Raw genomic sequence first — 23,444 nt, 5'->3', positions numbered from 1 at the left:
AGTTGCAAATGTGGTTCTCCCATCCACAGCTATTTTGTAATTGATGTTTGGTTTTGTGAATCTTAGACATGTACTCCCAAACATAGCTATTTTGTTATTAGGTTTTATTTTATTTATTTTTATTTATAGTTTGGAGTGAAATTTTGTAGAAATACCGCTTAAATAGTTAAATGCCCAATAGAAAAGCATAACACAACTGCGAAATGAACCGTTAACCCCTGGTATCATGAGTAAAATGGAAGTTTTCATTTTTTTTGAAATCTATAAATTCCAAAAGTTGTTATACCTAACAAGGGATAACTATTGTTGTCAACTAAAAAAGAGAAGAGGAATATGTATTATAAATTTACAACCATTCCACATAGTAATAGATTAATTATTTCTTGTAACAAAATTTGTCAATTATTTTATAATAAATTAACCCATTGGAAAGTGAGAAATAAAGTCTGATTTTAAGTTTAATGAATAAAATATTATTGAGTAAGATCTTATTAAGAAAATAATTTTTTTTTTTTTTTGCAAATTAAAAATTAGCTAATTAAACAATTGATAAATCATGAATCTAAATGATAAATTCCTAAACTAGCTTGTTTCATTTGTTTGTAATCAGGTTATTGGATTTGTCAGATATTGTGAGGCCCATAAAGTTGGGTTCCAAAGCCCATATGATTAATATAAAAAAGAAAGAAGAGACTTCGGCCCGGACCATTTTTTAAAGGACACTCGATATCTCAGAAGTAAAGTAAGTACCGCCTAATCCTGCGTTTCCCTCATTCATCACTCTCGCAGTGGAATCTGCTTGATTTGTTCTGATTGCAGCAAATAGCTTTTCAAAGGAGTATTGGAAGCTCAGGTTTGATATGGGTAATACGAGGAAAAAAAAGGCCTTTGATTTTAATGACATTTGTGACCTATTGCTTTTATGTGACAAGGTTGTGCTAATGGTTTGGTTTACTGTGTATTCTTCTTCAAAGGTTTGCAAAGTTGCTCCTATTCCTGGTGAGACTAAAGTGGCGGTATATCATCCTCACAAGTCACAAAGAGGAGCAATTTGATTGACAGCCCTAGAGTTGTTTATAAGAGCAGTGACTCTGAAATAGATGTTGTACTGACTGAAGGGTGTGGTATGTTCTAATTATGTGCTTCCATGATTAAGTTTAACCAATTTTGAAACAAATTTTTTTTTTTTTCTGATGCTGTTGTTATAATTATCCTATTTTTTCTTAACTGTGCCTTTGGTTTCTAAACTGTGGAATACAGTAATGAGCCATTGAAGCAATATAATCATGATTGAGTTACATTATGCAGTAAAGTTGTGGTCAAACCTGTATTGTGTGTGCCATATGATTGGGCATCATGTTCAAACTGTCTTGAGCTTGATTTTAAACTGTTTATCTTAGGAATAGAAGCTGATATAAGCTCATGCAACTAGAATAAACATCTTCCCTATATTTATATTGCAATAGTTATTCATCCTATTTATTTGGTATTAGTCTTTTCTAACAATTCGACCAACATTTCTAAAACTGGTTTGCTTTTAGCCATGTTTTGAACCTTTTTGGTTTGGTATTGCAATGGTATTTGAGAATTCTTTGATTTTCTAAAGGAGTTGTAGTGCTTAGAAGATACCTGTTGGCATTGATTTTTGTTAACTGCATATGTGTTTTAGGATATAATACTTTAAAAAAAATCAAACAAAAAGTGGTAAATTATGTTTTCCTTTTCTTTAGAGATGTAATTAAGAGTTGATTTTTGCTCCAACTGACCTTTTGACGATGCCTTTACCTCCATAAAGTAACCAATATTAATTACTTATCCTTCTTTTCATTTCAAATGGTTCACTCTGGCCAAGGTATAGCTAGTTTCAACTTTCAACTACTTGCACTAGTTCTTTCTGCATACATTAGGTCCATGCACCATTAATAGATACACAGGATTACATAGATATTAGATTTTTAAACACTATATTGTGCAGGGTATGTGACTATATTTTATTGTTGCACTTCTAGGAAATGTAATTGCAGCTGATAAACCTACTGCTTGGGTTGATTGGTTGCCTTTAGCTGAATATTAGTTCAATACCAATTTTCACAACTCCAATAAAACAACTCCTTTTGAAGCCCTATATGTTTATCCACCACCAAGATTAATGGATTATGTCCTGGAACAACTAGAGTGGAGGTAGTTGATATGCATCTCAGGTCCAGACATTAGATATTGTCATTACTAAGGCATAATTTGGTTTTAGCTCAAGAAAGAATGAAGCTACAAACTAATAGGCATGGGTCTGAAAGGTCATTTGAAGTGGGGGAGTGGGTGTATTTGAAGCTATAACCTTACAGACAGAAGTCAATTAATCATAAAACTCTTGGCAAGCTAGCTCCTAAGTACTATGGGCCATTCCATGTTCTGCAGAAGATAGGTGCAGTAGCTTACAAGCTTTACCTACCCTCCAATGCCTTAATTCATCCTGTATTTCATGTGTCCTGCCTTAAGGCAAAACTAGGACAACAAGCCATTCCCATTCCTACCTTACCTGATATTACTGCAGAAGGCATTGTTAACCCTGAATCTGTTGCAGTGCTGCAAGAGAGGTCTCACAGGCTTCGAAACAGAACCATCTCTCAGGTATTAGTCCAGTGGCAAGGAAGCAATCAAGATGATGCAACTTGGGAGAACTTATACAGTTTTCAAGAACAATTCCCTCACCTTGTGGGCAAGGTGCTTTAAAAGAGGGGGGGGGGGGGGGGGGTAATGTTAGGATCATTGGCTAAGTGAGTGAGTGTAGGAAATTGTATAGTGAGCTGCTGTGCCATATAACTGCTAAACTATTAGTAGTTAGTTGAGATTCCTATTATGTTTGTTAGTTACAGCTAAGGGATAGACATGTACTAGTATATAGAGGGTACTTGATGTATGAGGGAATTAAGCAATGAAATAATCTCTTTTGTCAGTTACATTCTATTCCTATCTCTCTCTCTCTCTCTTTTCCCCAATTCTTGGAGGCTAGCTGCCCTCGAAGTCAGCTGCTCTATCATAGATTCTGGTTTTGCAGAACCTTATCAGACGGAGCCATCTTCGAAAAAGAAAACAAGTCTGGCCTGGGAGTTGTTATACGCAATCATGAAGAGATTTATTCCCCAGTTGACCACCTCCTCCCATTTATAGGGCATACTAGGAACTAAACTAAGCTCCATTATGGCTTGCCAAATTCTTTTGCTAAAAGGGCACTCAAAGAACAAGTGCTTCCTAGTTTCAATAATCATTCTGCAGTAGGAGCATAGGCTATCCCCAATGTTTCCCCACTGTATCAACCTTACATTAGTTGAGAGTCCGTCTTTCATTGCTAATCACCCTATGAAGCTGTGCTTTGGTATTGCAGCAGAGAACCAAATCAGCCTCCGGCAGGGGACCTTGCTCTTCTTTCTTTGAAGATGATTCCAGGTGTCAGCAATGCCAAATTTCCCTAAAGGAGATGCAGTCCGGATTACTCTATCATTCTCTTTGAGATCTATCGATTGGAGTTTACTTTGAATCTTGACCAAATCTTCAGACCTAGCAGACCTCCAATGCCATTCCTTGTCTTTAAGTACATAGCAGAGCGTTGCCTCAAAAGAACTAGCTGCATCATAGATAACTCTAGGCCCATATGCCAGTTGTCCAGCCATAGGAATATGCTCTTTCCATTACCTACTTCATGCCTTACAAGCTTCTTGGCTTTAGTTCTAAGCTTCAATAGATTCCTCCAATTCCAAGAGCAATTCTGAGGAATACTGACAGCCCAAAACTGCTGCCCTTAAGTAACATAGCATGCACCCCGGCCACCCAAAGAGAACCTGCTTGAGTGAAAAGATTCCAAATATGCTTCATAGCTGTTGCTTCATTCCAATCTTCCACCCTTTTAAGGCCTAGCCCTCCTTCCTTCTTAGGATAACACACCTGCTCCCATTAGACCTTAATATTTCCTTTAGATGCATCAGATTCTTTCCACAAAAACTGTAACCCTCAGCTCATGATGCAAATCCATTTGAGCAGTCATAAATTTTGATGATGGAGTTCTCTTTAAGATTACTCTTTCAATCTTCAGATATTATAAACGATTAAAAGCAGTTAAATCTAAAATCACTAATAATGTCTTCAACTGCCTTTCTAAATCAACACCCCCCGAGCTTTTTTCTGCCAATCCTATCCCAAGTGATTTTTGGGCATTTGCAATGCCTTCTGGATCTGCAATGCGACAAATTATATAAATTATATTAGATGTCAACAATCAGCTTTCATTTTTAGCTAGTTGAGAACCATTTTTTTTCTTTTAAAAGTAAATAAGTATGAGATCTATATGTGCTAGGGGACCAAAATTAACCATACAATAAATCATTGTGCAACACGAAGTCAGTATTGTTAGTGATAGAATTCAATCTTTTCTGTTTCTGCTGTTTTTGTGAATCTTTGTAGGACTCTACCTTGTGTGTAAAGATGAGCACACGCATTTAAATGAAGTCAGTTTGTAAAGATTAGCACACACATATAAACTCTGCACATTGTTTTTTTGTAACTTAAAACCTAGTTCAGGTTTGTAAAAAATTTTCCTTTGTGTTTGCTTTGATGAAGTTTTTGAAAAGCTCTAACAAGTCAAGTTTTGTCTTATCACTGAGGCTGTTACAAATGTGTCTTATTATTCACGTGCATTGGATATAATTGCGTACGATGTTCATTAGTGGTTGTCTGAAATACAATTTATGTGACATATCACTATGGGGACCTTACAATAGTGTGTAATTTTTCACTTGCATTGCATTTAAGTTTTATAATCTTTAGTGGTTGTCTCCTTACAAATTCATTTCATTGCATTTGTGTTAGATATGGATCCTGGGCCTAGTGATGCAAGTGTTTTGACTAGACAAGCCGAGCATCGGTCCACTTGGATTTGGAATGGCCCTGACGAGGGTGAGGTATGTACTTCACTTGATATGATACTTTTAACAAAATATATGAGCCCTAGGTCCTACCAAGTGGCACATTCTTGGTAATTTTTTCACTTAGCCTTCCACCTCATCTAATAATTAATTAGTGCCATGTGTCACTCTTCTTTGAAATAAAAATGAGTACTATTCATTTAAACTTCCGCCTAAACAAAGGTATTGATGAATTAGTTCACGTAACATTCTAGTCAATCTAAGGTTTTAATGTAGTTATGCTTAAATCTAATGTCTTCTTTTTGCGTAAATCTCCATATCTTTATGTAAAAAGTAAGTTATGCTTATTTCAAATTTCTTTTCTTTATTTTAAAAAAAGAGTATATGTCACATTACTAATATTCTAATAAAGTAATGAGTTTTCGTTAGTGGTAACGTATGTGTCAAAAAAAACAAGTAATTGTTCTGTAAATACCATATCTATTTATAATTTAGTTTTTGATGGAAGTAATTATATTGTTATTACTGTAAATGATATTAACACATTGTTATTTCTTTTATAGGATATGCCGGGCGTATTAAAGTGTCGACACCGCTTTGTTGATTTGCTACGACATCAGCAGCTAGATCCACGGATTATTCGTTACATCGACGAGGCCGGTTTATCTGGGTTATATGGTGTCCCATTTATATCACTTGATCATGCATTGATCACTGCATTGGTTGAGCGCTGGCGTCCAGAGACCCACACTTTCCACCTACCCCATGGTGAGATGACCATTACTTTACAGGATATGGAGGTCATGATGGGGTTACCAGTAGAGGGGTTGCCAGTGATAGGGAAGACTAACTTGATTTGGGAGGAAGAATGTGAACGCTTACTTGGTGTTAAGCCTCCAGCCCCAGTACCAAAGCCTAATCAGAACAAGTCGGTGCTAGATGGGACAAGAATTAAATCAAAATGGCTCGCTAACCGCTTTAGAGCCCCCCTACCTGAGAATGCCAGTGAAGATTTGGTGCAACAATATGCTCGGTATTATTTACTTGAGCTGTTGGGTGGTAGCTTGTTTATGGATACCTCGGGAGGACGGATCTCTCTTTTATATCTTCAGTTCTTGGATCCCATTAGTGATGCCAAGAAATACAGTTGGGGTAGTGCAGCCTTGGCATGGTTGTATAGACAGCTATGCAATGCCACCGACCTGAAGGCGAAGCATATTAGTGGTGCACTACTCTTGGTGCAGTTGTGGGTGTTTTCTAGGTTCCCACACATGGTTCCAAAGATGAAGGAACCACTTCAAGGTGCTCTGGACCAGGAATTGCCGCTAGGTCCTCATGCCATTAGGTACATACTATTGTATCCTTATTGTGTCACTATTCTTGTATGGTTTAATTACACCTTAGGCATTATGAGTTTTATGTAAATAACTAATGAGCATATTATGCTGCATGTTGGCTAGATGGCAAGGGGCAAAGTGCACAAAAAACGCTCCCACACACGTACTAGAGGCATATCGTGCCTCATTTTCTACAACCCAGGCCCATCAGGTATCATACCTGTTTTTAGGCATCATTTTTCATTTTATGTTTATGATCATTCATGTAAATATATTGTTAATACTGTTGCTTTTATTATTGGCTATTGTAGATTGTCTGGGAGCCATATAAGGAGGTATTGAGTACCCTGCCCACTTATTGTACTGCAGGCCAACGAGTATGGAGGTCTGTTGTCCCACTGATTTGTTTTTGGATTGTAGAGTTTCATCACCCTGAACGTGTCCTACGTCAGTTCGGCATGCAGCAGGGTGAACCACCTATTGTTAACACTTCAGTTAAGCTTCATGGGATAACCTTGAGGGCGAAGATGGATAAAGACTGGAGGAAAGAACACGCTGTGTATATTCAGGAATGGGATAGTCGTGACCAGCGTGTACATGATGCACCTGTGTTTGATGGGGTTATGCAATATAATCATTCATATATGAAGTGGTATCGCCGTATCACTCGATATCATATCAGTCGCAATAGTGCAAAATGGGACATTATAGTAAGATTATAATGTTGATTGTATTATGAATTGTGTTCGATTGCATGGTTTGTGTTCCATCTACTAACACTACTCTCTTATATGACAGGTTAACACCCAGCTCCGTATGCTAAGTAGGTGCCAACCAAATTCTGAAAACTATAAGGACATCATGGATGTCCTCGACTTAGTGGGTGAGATGAATCGGGTCAATCTAGATAGTGCTTGCACTGTAAGCTCCACGAGGACACCGGCTGCAAGGCATGGCGGGCGAAGTGGAGGGCGTGGCAGGCGACGTGGAGGGCGTGGCGGGCGACGTGGAGGGTGTGGCTTTGGATGTGGCAGCTCACATGATCAGGAACACTCTGATTCTGATGAATACCCTCCATCTGCAGCGGATAGAGACTCTGATTCTGATTATGGCTTGTCCATTGATGACACTGGGATACGCCCATGCATGATCCATGATGATATTGGGCCATCCACTACTCACGACGCCCCACCGTCCCCCCTACCCACCACTCTCCATGATGATATTGGGCCATCCTATACTCATGATGCCTCTTCGTCCCCCCTACCCCTCACCCCCAATGACGATACTGAGCCATCCACTACTCATGGAACCCCTTGGTTTCCCCTACCCTCCACCCCTATGTCTGCCACACTCACCACTAATGTTGCCTCCACGGACCTGGCTGGTGGTTCCTCAAGGATATTTATACCCATCCTTGGCCTACCCACACCACATCACCATTTTCCTACAAGGTCAGCCCAGATACACTCACTCCCTAAACCCCAGCAAGAGGTTGCAAGGGTTGAGCAGCCACACAGTGAAAATGTTGAGCAGCTAGAGCCTCCACCGCCCAAATATTTGAAACGCACTCGAAATGAAGAGAGTAGCTGTGGAACTGGTGAAGGTATTCCAAATGCCTTATTCTGTTGCTCCTCATCTTTTGGGGTTCTATGTGCATGAAACAAATATATTTTTGTTTATAACAATTACAAGTATATGGAATGTGTTATGTATAACATGGATTATTATGGGCACTTCTAGGTAAGATGAGACCATTTAAGAATAAGAGGAATAGTCCAAGTAAGATGAGACCATTTAAGAATAAGAGGAAAAGATGACTTTAAATACTTATTAACAAATGCTGATTGTTTTGACTACCCTATGGGAATTCCAAAATATAATACAAAATTATAAAATAGTAAAAATTGTATGACAATGATCATCAAAGTGTAGCATCTTTCCACCATTTAAAATGTAAATTCTAGATGTTGGAATTTGAAAAGCTTGACTTAGGTATACACTGATTTTTTTTTTCCTATTATTTTGTATAAGCAATTTCTCTATTTAGAGCTTTTTTGAATTTGTTTATGTATATTTTTTTGAAAAACCTGGTGAACTTACATTTGCGGAGGAAGAAATTGCATTGGAAACCACAACCATGGATGATTGTGCAGCTTCTCTAGCTTCTCTTTCTAGTGCTTCCACAGGAGATACCACTGATTGTGCTCTTGCTTGTCCATCCAACTCATTACCCACACAACTAACAACAACATCGATAGCTGAACAAAATCCTAGTTCATTACTAGTACAACAACAAGTACCCACACTAACATGGCCCAAGAACAGTGAGCTTGATCTCGATTGGATTGAGAATCTGATATCAATCTTTGACTGGTCTTCCAAGAATCTACCACCCTCAGAATTCCCACTAGTACTTCCAGTTCAAGCCTTTGATACTCTGATTCTTACCGCATCGAAGATCCTCCACAAGGAGCCTAATTGTATCACAATTGATCCTGTTGAGTCAAGCTCTGTGGTTGTTGTCGGTGACATTCATGGCCAATTGCATGATCTCATATTTTTATTGAAACATGCTGGGTTTCCTTCTCAAAATCGATTCTTTGTATTCAACGGCGATTATGTTGATCGAGGAGCTTGGGGCCTCGAGAGTTTCGTTCTCTTGTTGGCCTGGAAGGTATTTCATGTTTTTCTTATCAATAAAAAATCCAACTTTACTTCATTACAAATTCAGCAAGTTTTTGACTTTGTTTATTTCAATCATAAATTCTTTTTAGAGATATATGGTTTTAGTTAAAACAAGCTGTTCCCCTCTCAATGGTTTGCTAAATGTCTAAGTTCCATGCCTGATTCTTGTTCATTTTGCAAAGAGTGATGTTATGGATACTACAAACTACCTGAACTTTACAAACTGTGTCACTAGTCATAGAAAAGTAATCCATAAATCATTTCTGATGTTGTTAAAATCCACCAATTACATTCATCAACATGTCAGTTTTTTAGTTTGTAAACCTTATGTAGTAGAATTTATTGTAGCTTTAGCATTTTACTTTCTCAAATAATAGCATCTTCTACAATATTCAGTATACGTATAGCTTGTTTTAGTTAAAGCTATAAATGTCTAATTATTAATTAAATCAGGGTTAAGGATGCCTACCAATCACTTCCCTAGATCCGTAAAAGTGGGAGTTTTGTGCATTTTGACACTTTTTTTTCTTAAATTATTGTCTAGTGATTGATGAATTTATGTCGTTATGGGATGATTTTCTGGCCAGGTCTTTATGCCAGATAATGTATTTCTTCTCCGTGGAAATCATGAGTCCAAGTATTGCACTTCCAATTATGGCTTTGAGAAGGAGGTGCTGACAAAGTATGGAGATAGTGGTAAGCATGTGTATCGGAAATGTTTGGGATGCTTCGAAGAGCTTCCTTTGGCCTCTATTATAGCCGGGTGTGTATATACCGCTCATGGAGGGCTTTTCCGCAGCATACCTTTGGTCCTATCAAAGAGATCAAAACGGAAGAAGAGGCGTAGAGTAAGTTTCAACTCCGAGCCCAAGTCATTATCTCTTGGTTCTTTGGAGGAATTATCTGGAGCTCGAAGGTCGGTTCTTGATCCTCCATGGGAAGGCTTAAATCTGATTCCTGGTGATGTGCTATGGTCAGACCCATCAATGACTCCTGGTCTTTCTCTGAATGAAGAGCGAGGCATTGGACTATTGTGGGGTCCCGACTGCACTGAAGACTTCCTCAAAAAGTTCAATCTAAAGGTATATTAAAAGACCATTTTAATTTTAAAGCTGATACAGATATCTTGTGATTTCTGTCATCATAGGCATGGTTTATTTTGACTGGTAATCTCTAATTGCTTAATGGAAAATTTCAGCATAACAAATTTTTATTTATTTAAAAATTGATCAATTGCACGTAAGATTAAATTTTGAAAAATGTGGTCATCTTTTGTGTCAATTTGATATTCAACATCTATGAGAATATATTTTTCATGTTTGTGTTCATAAATGTTATTTAATAAAAATATTATAAACATCTTATTATCATTAATGTTCCTCTTCCATATAAATGTAATTTAGTGGCTGACAGTTATGCTATTCTTGACTCATACTTTCCCTTTTTATAAAGTACCTAGTTTTAAATATGTGTTTATTTTTTTACTTCTATTTTTTGTTATCGCTCAAGATCTACTGAAGTGATTTACCATCTTAACTGATACTTTTTTCAACTTCTGACTTGATGCAAAAAGACAACATAACTTTTTTTTTTCTTTTTCTGGACAATACAATATAACTCTTTAATGGCTTTCTTTTGATAGGTAAATAAAACTCCCACCAATATGGAATTGAATGCTAATCTCATTTGGTCTGTAGTCCATTGGCAGCTCCCTTAATAGCACTCAATGGTTTTGGTTTCTATTTGAAGGTTAAAATTTATATGCAAAATATAGTTTTGCAGTCTGCCTTTCTTTACATGAATGAAACTGTCTGTTGCTGTTGAAAATGAAGCAACATACAACATTTGGTAATTGTTTGTTGTAACTCCATAGTAAAACCATTTATACGGGTTCTTTGTACTTGTTTGTGTTTATTTGTTGGTGTTTGTAATCTTTTATGGAAGCATGCTGGCATTTAATTTTCAAACTAATATCGTGGTTATCATTTGTTGATTTTGTCCCAGTTAATCATCAGATCACATGAAGGCCCTGATGCGAGGGAAAAGAGGACTGGTTTTGGAGGAATGGATGAAGGATATACCATTGATCATGTTGTGGAGTCAGGGAAGCTGATCACTGTGTTTAGTGCTCCAGACTACCCCCAGTTTCAGGTTTCTATAGGCTCTTCTTTTTTAAGATTTGTTGCTGCCAAGATGTTTTTTCATGCTTATATCTATATGAATTTCTTGTATGCTTTTACCTAAAGAAAAATTTGAATGCATTTGTTTTATAACATTTAGAATGAGTCTTTGTTTCTTATTGTATTGGAAAATAGTTAATACTATAAGTTCCTAAATAAGTGGAAATTATTTAGAAATGGCAATAAAAACTTTTCATGTACAGTCAATCTTCATCAATATATAGTATTAATGAGGGATTAGGGTTCAAGTGATAACCTAGTGGTTATGACATTCTTTGTAGTGCCCCATGTCTCTGGGTCAAACTCCCCTGCACTCTCCCCTCCCCCACTATCTACTTATAAAAAAAGGTATTCATGAGTTGGTGCTCAAGGATTTCCAACTCTTTCCATTTTTACATTTGGCTTGACTGGAAATCTAAATAGGAAGAATGGATTTATGCCACTGTTGAAGGATGTTCTCTGTTTTTTTTTTTAATTAACCTTGTATGTTTTAATTACTGAATTTAAATCTTTTCATATTGTTTGCTACATCATCTGTAATCTGTCCCAATGAAATGTCTTGTATGCCATGCAGGCAGGAGAGGAGAGATACAAAAATAAAGGGGCGTATGTTGTTCTGGAACCCCCTAATTTTGATAATCCAAAATTTTACAGCTTTGAAGCAGTTGCTCCAAGACCACAGGTATTTAATAACACTCATTTTTTAATTGGGAAAAATTATGATTATTTTCGGGTTTTACATAATTTTTTTGATAGTCTGAGGATAATCATAGCAACAAGCTCCATCATAAGCGGGGGTGCTTTTGCTGATGTATTTCATATTTTTTAGTTTTTTTTTTTTTTTTTTGGGTGACAATGTTTCTTAATGGATGCAGGTGAATCCCTATTATGACTATGTAGATGTGATTGACTCTGATGAAGAATTGGACCTGGCATCAATGGTAACTACTTCTGAAGGTTCATAATCACTTGCTGCAAATGAAATTCATTGTTTTGAATTGTGCATGTATTGTCTCCATTATTTTTCTATTTATGTAAGAGGTTTCTTACACTTGGTTTCACTCACCATATTTGTGTTGTATTAGGCCACATCGGCTTATCAGTAACTCCACATCTCGAGACAGGGATAGCCAAAATTTGAGCAGCCACTTCTGGAGAGTACAGCTCTCTAGCCGTCCTGTTTTCAAGTCAAATTGTAAAGATAACATTAAATACCAATTAACAGATGTAGGCATGTAGCTTGTTTTGATTTCTGTAAGGATTCCTAATTGCGTAACCTAGGTCCTTTCCAATTGAAAAATATTGATACACGCACCTGAATGGTTATAACAATGTAGCTTCTTTCCACTATGATCATACACGAGGCAGAAGCAACGAAAAGAAGGGGAGGAATATGACCCAACTTAAATTTGGACATAACACTTCGGATCTTTCCACTACAAAATATAATACAGCAGGCTAAAACAACAAAACTAAGGGGAAAAGTATGAAAAAACATATATTCTGGACGTAACTCATCAAAACCACGATAACAACAAGAGCAGGACTTACCAATCAAAGCAGGACACCTTCTTTTGTTTTCAACGTTGTCTGCATGGTTGCTTACCTGCTTGAGCTTGACTACTTTGACGAAAAATATGCGCCAGAGGATTATGTTAGTAATTCATGGCTTAGTATGTTGTATGCTCGGATTTAACTTCTGTAATCCTTTAATTCTAATTCTATTTGAGTTGCTTTGATAGGGTAGCCAACTAAGTCTTCAGGTTTGTTTTATCATGTGAAATGAGCATGAACAATTCGGCCCTGGACATGCTCCAATATACAATTTTCAGTCAATAATTTCATTCAGAGTTAAAAATATAAAAGTAAGAAAATTTCAAGAACATCAAGAGGCAATTGCACAAGAGTCAAATGGTAAAAGCTTACATAATTAAAGCGCAATATTATTACTAAGTATTAAAAGAGTTTTAGACTATTAATATTACACATGAACAGGGTGATTACGTGGGTAGTGCTTGTGGACTTCTAAAATTATGACAGGGTAGGCAGTGAGGAGGGTGGGGAGAGATTCAGATTTTGATCCCGCTGCCCAAAGTATGAGCCCAAGTCAAGAATGGGGACAAGAGTACAGAGTGGCCTCCACCTGCTTGACAGAACGCTTGTTGAGACAGCACCTTGGATTGGTAGAAACGAGAGGTTGTGGCAGTGTTGAGTAAAGGATAGGGAACTCTCACATTTCTCTGCCTCTCTCTCTTCTCTGCCCTTTTGATTCCAAGCTGTGATTCAGGGTGTGTGTTTCTTTTTTGAGTTTCCACTCTTTAATGAGAATGTGGGGGAGTGAGAGGCATAATTTTAAACGGAAGATATTGACATGGAGATATAACGGTAAACAACAAGAAGCTTTTTGTTGCAATTCATTGTTTGTCCTATTCAAATTGCTAGGAGTCTCACTGAAAACTCTAATCAAACATATGGTGGCAATCCATTAATAAATGTACACAAGAAAAAGATAACGTAGCAACCAATAGAACTTGAATTAAGAAGAAAGACAGTGACTTACAGGGAAAAAAGTTGATTAACCTCACTTTCACTTAGCTCTTCACGACATTCTTTGTACTCACTTGACTCCTCACAGTCTGAGTTACTGTGGGCCATAATTTCTGGCAGTCTTTCAATCCTTTTTGGGTGAGGTTCGTTATTAGAGCTTCCAACCTCATCATAGTCATCATGGGTTTGCTTAGCTTTGTAACCTTCCACTGCTGCCATTGAATTTTTGAAAATATGATAGGGAACATCCAAGCCCTTATAAGGAGTGATGCTGTTTGGTTAAAATATTCGATGGAATACTAAACAACCCAGCTGAAACAACCAGCCGTGACCACGCACCTATCTGGTTATCAATATTTTAAAATAAAACTGAATCCTTTCATTTCTTTCTCCTACCCTTGCAGCTCTTCTCCAACAGGATTGGTTGCCAGTTTGAACACTTTCTAAAGGTCTGTACTTGCTTATCCTGTTGCTGGGTCTTTTCTTTGTTTATTATCTATTAGTTACCCTACTCATAGAAATTGAACTTTTACAATACATGACCACATTAATGGCAAAGAGAGGCTCTTACTTCACGGTTGCCTTGTTCTTGTAAGTTAAAAAGGACCAAAAATTAGAGACAAAAGACAATGAGAAGTACATAAGTTCTCTAAATTGCTGCCAATTCCCTTCATCCAGCTCTTCATCCATGCCTGAATCAAGTAAGGCTATATAAAATTAGTTCTAACGGAAAGATCAATCCAAAAAAGATTTCTCCAGATATGAATAGGACAAAAAAAATATGGTCTAAGGTTTCAGTTTCCTTGACACAAATAACATAAGTACTCATATCAGATGTCTTCTCAATTCTTCCCTCGCAAGAAGAAAATTCAATAACATCCTCCAACGAACAACAATAATTTTAGACAGTAATTGTATCCTACATAAATGGTTTCAATGCTCAAGGTCTTCATTTAAAGTTGGCCAAGTAAGATCATAAAAGACTAGCCAGCTTGGTTTCTACAATTCCTGGTATGCAACAGTCATTATCCTTTTTCTACCAATTAAGCCCGAGATTTGGGATGAGGCCTTATGAGCATGTCAGCAACACCAACAAGAATTGTAAAATTCTCTCAGCATCATTTTGGCTATGGAGTTTTAAACTAATTCATGACTCCACCCGAGAGTATCTTTGTCTAGCACATCCAACTCAACTTTTGGAGAACTAAGCATTTTTATTGGATGTCCTTTGGGGACATCCAATAAAGTTGGAACCATATGTATATACTTGGATGTTTATAATAGGTATATTATCAATTCGCTTTGAAATGCAATGCATCAAGCTACAATGACAAAACAATGAAGAAAATGTGACAACACCTAAATTCTAGACATGATGCATCAAAAAAACAATAACAAGTACAACAAGGCTTACAATTCTAACAAGACGACCTTCTCCCATTTATCAACCTTGTCTACAAAGTTGGTTGTATGCATAAATCTAGTTTATATATATCTAAAAGCTGAGAAGTAAAATTTAATGATGTTGTACCTCTGTTGAGCCATCTCATCAGCCATGTCATACCTTTTTTTTTTTTTTTTCATTTCCTTTATGATTTTTCTATTTTATTTTATATAAAATAATTAAATATAATTAATGGAAAAACCTGTTAATGCACTCTATTACTAATTACTTGTTTTAAATGCAAATATTTGACTATTTAGCTACCTCTTTTTTTTTTTTTTCATTTCCTTTATGATTTTTATATTTTATTTTATATAAAATAATTAAATATAATTAATGGACAAAATTTTAATGCACTCTATTACTATTCAACATGTTACTATTCACTTGTTTTAAATGCAAATATTTGATTATTCAGCTATCCATTTTTTTTTCATTTCCTTTATGATTTTTTATATTTTATTTTATATAAAATAATTAAATATAATTAATGGACAAACCTGTTAATGCACTCCATTACTATTCAACATGTTACTATGTACTTGTTTTAAATGCAAATATTTGACTATGCAGCTACCCAAATTGATTTCAACTTTTCATTTTCTTCTTTCTAATTTCAAGTAATTGAATATTTAAACTTTTCATCTTTCTATTCTAAAGAAAAAAAAAAAAGCTCTTCTTCTCTTCCTCCAACCTTTCCCCTCCCTCTTTGCCTTTTTATCTCCCTCCTATTCTTTACTTTACTGTTAAACTTTCTTCATCATTTCTTCTTTCTTATATTTTAACTCTTTTTCTCACCATCTTATTTTGTATAAATTTGATATCATTTATTCGATTCAATCCATATTTTTTTTCCACACAAAAACTGTGAGTACTCTCTCTCTCTCTCTCTCTTTATTGCTTGATTTTTGTTCTTTCTTATAACTCTAATTTAGGTTGATGGTTTTTTTATTTAATTTTTTTTGTTGTATTTTTTAAATTACCTATCACAAATCATTCTTATAGCTTTGGTTGAATTTTGGTTTGGGTTAGTATGTAGTTTTTTTTTTTTTTTTTTTTTTTTTTAAATAGAAATTTGAGTTTATATCAAAACAAAATATACATGGCTAAAAATTCAAATGTGCCTACCAATGGACTTTCACTGAACAGAGATGTATTCACAATGTTTTTAGCTTCATATACTTCTTTGGTAATGTGAATTTGAGAAAGAGAAAAGGGTAGGCAAGGGATGTATGATCTTTTATAATCCCCTATGTCTTAAAGAAAGTGGAGGGCCTATTAGTCTCCCTTCTATTGGAATTTTGTATAGAAAGCCTTTTTCTTTGACTTTTTGTTATTTTGTAATCGCTCTATAGTTTATACTATGACAAAAAGTGAATAATTTTTTTTAATGGTAAAAGTAAACAAATACTCCCTCCGTCCCACTTTATTTGTCCTGTTTGAAAAGTCAAACTTTTTAAGGGAACATCATTTATTGTCTTGTCTACCTTTTAAAAATGTATAAGTTTCCAAAATTACCTTTAAATAAATTTATCAAAAATTTGAATTATTAATAAAATAGGGGTATAATAGGAACATTAGTAAATTAATGACTTTTATTTTTAGAAACAGGACAATATTTTGGGACATCCTAAAATGGAATAGAGGACAAACAAAGTGGGACGGAGGGAGTAGTACTTTAGTGGAGGAGTAAATTAAGGTAAATTAAGGTAACTGTTTCAATTGTCATCAAATTTCCACTAAAGTACTTATCCTGAAAAAATAAAATAATTTCCTCTAGACTAAAACAAGAAAAAAAGTGGATAAAAAAGCAAAATAAAGTGTAAACAAAACTTTATACTAGTTACTAGGAACTTACTTATTCTTCTCTTTTTTTTAATGGAATTAACTCTGAAGTCCTGCAATTGAAATAGTTGATTCTATTATCTGAGTGCTAATTAAACTTAATTAACTCCTAGAGCTTGACTTTTCTTCTTTTAATGTTAGAAAACCCATAAAAATATAGTGTATTTATTATATTGTATTTATTTACTATTTTTTTTTTTAATATCTGAATAAGTTTTATTGTATTTTTTTCATAGTCAAAATTCCACTTATAATTCTCAGTAAATGTTTTTAATAATTTGATAAGCCTCAAGGTGACAATGCCCTCTTGATCCATGCCCTTTTTAATTTTTTCCCTCATCTCTAAAGGTGACAATACTCTTTTGTTTTATAGCAGAATATAGATGATCTATAAAACTATTGCGGGTATCCTCTAAAGCCATGAAAGACATCATAGTTCCATTGTGGCGTTAGTGGCGACGCCACGTGCAACTCAAGGTGTTCCCAAGAACAACCTGACCTGAAAAAAAAATTGATTTTTTTTTAAAATTTTTTATATTTTCTCTGTATTAGGAGAAACCTCAATCACAAAATTAGGAACACCCTCAAATTAAAAAAAAAAAAAAAAGCCCAAAAAAAAAAAAAATTGTAATAGAGCCAAGCCCATGGCAAGCCCAATAGATTACAAAGGTAGCAAACCCATGGATTCTCAAAAAAAGAAAAAAAGAAAAAAAAAAAGAGAGCAACGCCTCAGTCCCTAAAGGTCTAAATCATAAATTACTAAAGGCTTTATCAAAAAAAAAAAAAAAAAACCACTAAAGGGCCTAAAGCAAACCTAAAGACAGCAACTCCCCAGTCCCTCACTCTCAGAGCAACGCTGCTTGAGCCTCCAGCCAATAGACGGAGATCGGATCGGTCACGTCATTGGAGAGTCTCCAGATCGGATCAGATTGGCCTAGTCCAGATTGTCGTCGTCGCTTGCTCGCCCTTATGCATTGCTCGTTGCTAACCCTCATCAGAGGACGGAGATTAGCAGATTACTCGTCGCCTCGTCACTGCCTCAGCCTTCAGGCCTCCCTTCTCGGCTGCTCCGGTGCTCCCTCCCTCAAGGTATTTCATTTTACTAAGCTAACTTGAAACTTCTCTCTCTTTTTCTCTCTGACTCTCTCTCAGTCTCTCACACACTCTCTCTCTCTATCTGAATTGAAATGAATGAAACTCTCTCTATCTGTGATTGGCCGAACTTTAGCTTTATTAATTTTTTTGTCTATTTTTGACTTTTTGAATTTGGCTTTATCAGTTTATCTTATCCGTTGGTGTTGGTGTGTGTAGTGTGTTGGTGTTGGTGAGATATTAATTGTCTTTTAGTGTAATGTGTGATTGTGAAATTTTCTGATTGGCAGGGGGTAACAGGCATAAGGCGTGCTTGTGTGTTGAGTGGGGTGGGGGTAGATGGGCACATGGGGCTGGGCTACACATTACACTGCTTTAGTGCTTTAATTATTGTGCTGCACATGGGATGTGTAATGTGCACATCAGTGGCTCTTTTAGTGTAATTTGCACATGGAGCTAAACAATATAATAAATTAAAGCAGTATAATTAATGACAAACAAATTAAAGCAATATAGTTTATTGTTAGGCTAAACAACAATAATTAAAGCTGTATAACTAATTAATCAATACATTATAAAAGACAAACAAATTAAATTATGTTAAGCTAAACAACAATTAATAATTTAATAATTAATGAAACAACAATACAACAAATTATAGTTTATAAAATACTATAAAAGACAAACAAATTTATGAAACAACTAAACAATAAACTATAAGTTCATTTGAAATATTATTTAGCAAAAAAACTAAACAATAATAATTAATAATTTTATTAATATTTCAAATGAACTTAAAGTTTATTGTTAGGTATCTTTGTTCATTTCATTTCTTTTCATTTTTTTTTCCTTTTGAGGTTTTTCGGTGTACAGAATGCAAATTTGTTTTGGTTTTAAGAACTTTTTTTTTTTTTTTTTTTTTTTTTTTTAAAGCACAAACTTCATACTAGCCAAATCTTGAATTTTGGCCGGTATTTACCGAAATGTCCCGAAACATCCGAAATAGACCGAAATGACCTGAAATTTTTTCAAAGTAAAATAGGAACACCCTGGACAAAATTCCTAGAATCGCCACTGTGTGGTGTTGAAGAAGAAAATGATGATGAAGATGCGACTTTTTGAGTGGTAATGTAAGCCCTTAGAAATATTTTTGACAAATCTAGATCTACAATCAAGATAACATACACACACACATTCAACTAAAATTGAAAGAAAAATTAATGAAGAAGAGAATGATTTGACGTGGATTTTTCATTTCAAGGAGGGAGTGAAAGGAGAGAAATAAAAGAGATGGAACTGAAATTGTGGAAGTGATTGAAAAACTCAAAAAATATAGGAAAAGAAATGCTGGATTCAGATCCTATTACATAATTGCCTTTTTAATAAAGGAATGGCCACTATTATTTATGTGTTTGTGAAAGATAGAAGAGAGGGGGATTCACATTCTCTGTTTTCAGTCAACAACACTCATTTATTTAAATGGCCCTTTCTTTCCAGGAATTTTCCTGGCAAGACAGCGACTGAAACTTATTTTTTAACTCTAATGATAAACTCTTCCCCATGTATTGTTTGGTTGTTTAGAGGGCTGAACATTTACATGCTCTCCTTCTAGGCATCTTCTAGTCAAAACTCTAAAGGCGGACTCGAAGTTATCAAATCCATAAGGAAAAAAGAAAACAAAATGAAAAAAAATAAAAGCCGGATTCAGTTTATCTTTATGTAATTTGCATGTTAAAAAAGAAAGAGAAAAAAAGACTCTATTTGCATGTATTTTGTGTAAACGATACCATTCTACTAATAAATTTAAGAATGGGCATTGGGTATTGGAATCAAAGAGACATAGACAACAATTAATTTTTTTTTTTTAATTTTTGAGAAGGATTCAACAAATTAATTGTTTAAACAAAGAGAGCGTGAAAGTGAGAAAACAAAGACAAATAATTATTCAACTGTGTTAAACGAAATGGAAGATAATTATGAGAGACTAAAATAACAGCTTGACTGTTTGTCGTCATCAACATATATAATAAGGAATTTTTCTCTAAATAGCAAATGTAATCTTAAAATTTTACAGGTTTCTATTTCTTTCTAAATTCTTTTTAATGTATGTTTTGTATGTATATAATAAAGTTATATTTATTTTTTGAATCATATTTTAAAGTTATGTTAAATTTTCTATAATAACTTTTTTTTGGAGCATAAAATTTCCTATAATATCTTAAGATTTCTAATAGCAGTTTCTCAAAAAAAAAAAAAGAAAAAAAAAGTTTTCTAATAGCAAGTTTTTAGGGGCAATAGGCTTAAAAAAGAAAAAGAAAAAAGAAATCGTGGGACAATAAATTTAGCTTCATACTTATCCGCTGTAAAGTTTGTTAATATTACTTTCTTCAATTTAGACGTTGTCGTATCGTGGAGGGCATAAATACTCTAGTGGAAATTTATTTATTTATTTATAAATACCAGGTTTAGTGTAAAGTTGAAAAGCTTAGTGGAAAATTATGTCATGGAGCGAGGTAAATTGTATGGGCTTTTAGTGCTCTTTTTAATTATTGTGTTGACCTTGCATTGACCCATTTTTCAGTAAGATTATCTAATGGGATAAAACTATTTTCAAACATGTGAGAGAATGAGACACGAGATTAGGTAAGGGAAATAAACACAAGATTTTGATTCCTAACACATACCAATCTTCAAACCCCCCATCAAGTCTAAATCACAAAATCTACTGGCAAGACCAATGGCTTCCAACTCCACCATCATTCAAGGTGGTAACTCCGTGCTCCTCAATGTCAACAATGGCCACAATGGATAACCTCATTGATCCAACTACAAGATCGTGGCGAGTATCCATGATTGATCATGTATTCCTCCCACATGAAGCTGAGGTTATTAAATCCATCTCTTTAAGTAATAGAGCGGTGCAAGACATCCAAATTTGGGCATACAAAAGCACAGGTGAATATTCGGTAAAAAGTGCATATAGGATGATCCAAACGCAACATCTGAGATCTTCTCATGGCCAATCATCCAATCACTCATAAAGCAATAAAGTTTGGAAAGGAATTTGGGCGGCCAAGGTATGTAACAAAATCAAAACTTTCATTTGGAGAGCATGTAGAGATATATTGCCAACTAAAGCTAATCTAGCTAGAAGGAAAATTTTGTTTGATGCTGGATGTGATTGTTGTGAGGATGGGGTGGAGTCAACAGACCATGTCCTACTAAGCTGTACATATTTTGATATGGTTTGGAAGTCCACATGCTTGAGGGAGATCATGACTCATTGCACAAATCTCTCATTTGTGGATGTGGCAGATCAAATAATGCAAAGAAAAAATGACCCAGAGATTGCAATATTTTTCACAATCAGTTGGATGATTTGGAATAAGTGGAATGAGGCTTGCTACGGTACTCCACGTCTGGATCCCCTTGTTCTAGCTAGGTCTACTATTGCCCATGCTTTAGAATACTAGGAAGCTAATTTTGGAGTTTTGTCTTGAGTTTTAGTAAAATAGTCTTGTTTTTTCTTGGGCATTTTTTGATGTAACTTTGATTACAGTTGCTGTTTTTGTTAGGTGGTGAGAAAGCTATGTGGCTATTTCAAATTTAGTATGGTTGTTCTATGCTGCCTTGCTTTTTTATAAACTTATTATTTCTTTGAATAAAATTCTGGCGTTTACTCTCAAAAAAAAAAAAAAAAAAAGTTCTTCCACATGTACTTAAAAATGAGTTTATTTGGCAAAGTCTAGTGTTAGATGAGACTTTATTTCTTAGTGTGGGTTTGGATACAAGTCCACGTCCATGTTTGGCACTGTAGCGTGTTTTCAACTTTTTTTTTTTTTTTTAAATCAAAATTTATTCCTCTCTTTCAAATTGGTTAAATTGTTATAAAATAATTGATGGATTATGTTACAAAAAATAATTAATCCATTTCTATGTAAAATGGTTGTTAACTTTTTTTTTTTTTTTTTTTGAAAACAATAACTATCCCTTATTAGGTGTAACAAGTTTGGTATTTATATATGGACTACTATATATCATGTAGATAAAAACCTTTATCATGGATATATTATCATTGTTTTTGCCACAAATTTAAATCATGCAAACTTAATAATTTTATATTATGTGTTAGCATCTTTTTTGCTTTTTCTTCTTCTTCTCCTCAAAAATATTATGTATCATCTTTAAAAGGATGCCAACAATATTGATCTTGCCAATTCCCCCCATCCCCCAAACTCCTATAATGCGAACATTGTTAAACTCTATGGCCAAATATGTCTTCAATTCCTTCACTTGAGATTCTATCCCTACAAGGTCTTCGATATCTTCTAACAATGCATAACTCAATTTATGCCATAACTCTCCCACAATGTTTTGGATAAATTTTGACCCGAACGTGCAATAGAGAGATACGAACGTGCAATAGAGAGATATCTGGTGAGTTTAAGAAAGAAATTTAAAGTTCTATTGTATTGGGTAAAACCAGAAAAATGTAAATATCTTTGCTTAAGACATAATTGAAAGAAATATGAAAATATAAATTAGTTGGATCAAGTGAAAATGAAAGAACCATGAACGTGTATGTAGGTATGCCAAAGGATCAAAACAAGAATAATGATAAGAAGTGTATTTTTTTGAACATTTAAAAGTAAAAAAATATTTTCAGATTGGATTAACTATTTTGGAAATGCCACCCTTTAAGATTGGCCACTTCTTTCAGAGTAGCTCTTCAGGTTTGCACCTTCTCTATGTGATCCTTGAAATTCTTCTCATGTGTAGCAAAGGCTTGGGCAAAACTTCCCATTTGTTTCTGCACATTAGATGGACCCACATCATAAAAAATTGGCAAAACTGTTATTCCTATCTCTTTCATGCATTGAATGATTTTTGCAAGTTCATCCAAGCACCATGTAGAAGATGCATAATTTTTTGAGAGAATGAAAATTGCAAACCAAGATTCTTCTATTACTTTCAAGAGATCTGGTGAAATGGACGTACATCTCTCAAGTTTTTCCTCATCTCTACATGTGACAATGCCCATCTGTTTCAAGGCAGCATATAGATAGTCTATAAAACCATAGCAAGCATCCTCACCTCTAAAACTGAGAAAGATATCATATTTCCATCGTGGTGTTAAAGAATAAGATGATGATGAAAATGAAGCTTTTTCAATGTTTATGGAAGCCATTTGAAAAATACTGGATAACATGTAAAAATCCTAAGTGGAAGGTTGTTATAGGTTATTATTAGTGGTCAAAAAAGAAATTTCAGTAGTGGTTTCAAATTAGAATTAATAACAACTAACACTTGTGAAAAAGTTGTGAAAGGTAGTACTTCTCAACAAAAAGAAAAAGAGCAATACACAAAAAATTTTACAACATTTTTTACAGCTTTG

The 23,444-nt window shown here is 34.8% G+C and overlaps 2 protein-coding genes across 4 annotated transcripts; one reads left to right on the top strand and one right to left on the bottom strand.

Annotated features, from left to right (window-relative positions):
- The first annotated feature begins 723 nt into the window (after positions 1-723).
- On the top strand, positions 724-12,423 carry LOC126699840 (uncharacterized). 3 transcript variants are annotated; one of them, XM_050397816.1, is made up of 13 exons: positions 724-864; positions 975-1,124; positions 4,861-4,952; positions 5,480-6,261; positions 6,377-6,464; positions 6,565-6,963; positions 7,052-7,859; positions 8,371-8,930; positions 9,529-10,023; positions 10,946-11,092; positions 11,696-11,803; positions 11,997-12,078; positions 12,207-12,423. In XM_050397816.1, the coding sequence occupies exons 3-13, from the start codon at positions 4,863-4,865 to the stop codon at positions 12,260-12,262; spliced, it is 3,615 nt and encodes a 1,204-aa protein (XP_050253773.1). In that variant the 5' UTR covers positions 724-864; positions 975-1,124; positions 4,861-4,862; the 3' UTR covers positions 12,263-12,423. The 3 variants fall into 3 exon arrangements, with proteins under 3 accessions (XP_050253773.1, XP_050253774.1, XP_050253772.1); XM_050397817.1 differs by having other exon boundaries at positions 730-853; positions 11,997-12,062; XM_050397815.1 differs by having other exon boundaries at positions 730-853.
- A 10,355-nt stretch (positions 12,424-22,778) lies between these two features.
- LOC126699788 (disease resistance protein RPV1-like) lies at positions 22,779-23,237 on the bottom strand. The gene has a single exon (XM_050397759.1). The coding sequence runs from the start codon at positions 23,235-23,237 to the stop codon at positions 22,779-22,781; it is 459 nt and encodes a 152-aa protein (XP_050253716.1).
- Positions 23,238-23,444: the final 207 nt, after the last annotated feature.

This window comes from Quercus robur, chromosome 9, assembly GCF_932294415.1.
Source record: "Quercus robur chromosome 9, dhQueRobu3.1, whole genome shotgun sequence".
NCBI lineage: Eukaryota > Viridiplantae > Streptophyta > Magnoliopsida > Fagales > Fagaceae > Quercus > Quercus robur.
This window is presented reverse-complemented; position numbering and strand designations above follow the sequence as displayed.

What these genes read in the sequence shown, in the direction of transcription:
- LOC126699840 (XM_050397816.1), top strand. Translation starts at nt 4,863, where the DNA reads ATGGATCCTGGGCCTAGTGATGCAAGTGTTTTGACTAGACAAGCCGAG. An exon ending in ATGGCCCTGACGAGGGTGAG is followed by an intron (nt 4,953 to 5,479) that starts GTATGTACTTCA and finishes TTTCTTTTATAG; the next exon opens with GATATGCCGGGCGTATTAAA. An exon ending in CTAGGTCCTCATGCCATTAG is followed by an intron (nt 6,262 to 6,376) that starts GTACATACTATT and finishes CATGTTGGCTAG; the next exon opens with ATGGCAAGGGGCAAAGTGCA.
- LOC126699788 (XM_050397759.1), bottom strand. Translation starts at nt 23,237, where the DNA reads ATGGCTTCCATAAACATTGAAAAAGCTTCATTTTCATCATCATCTTAT.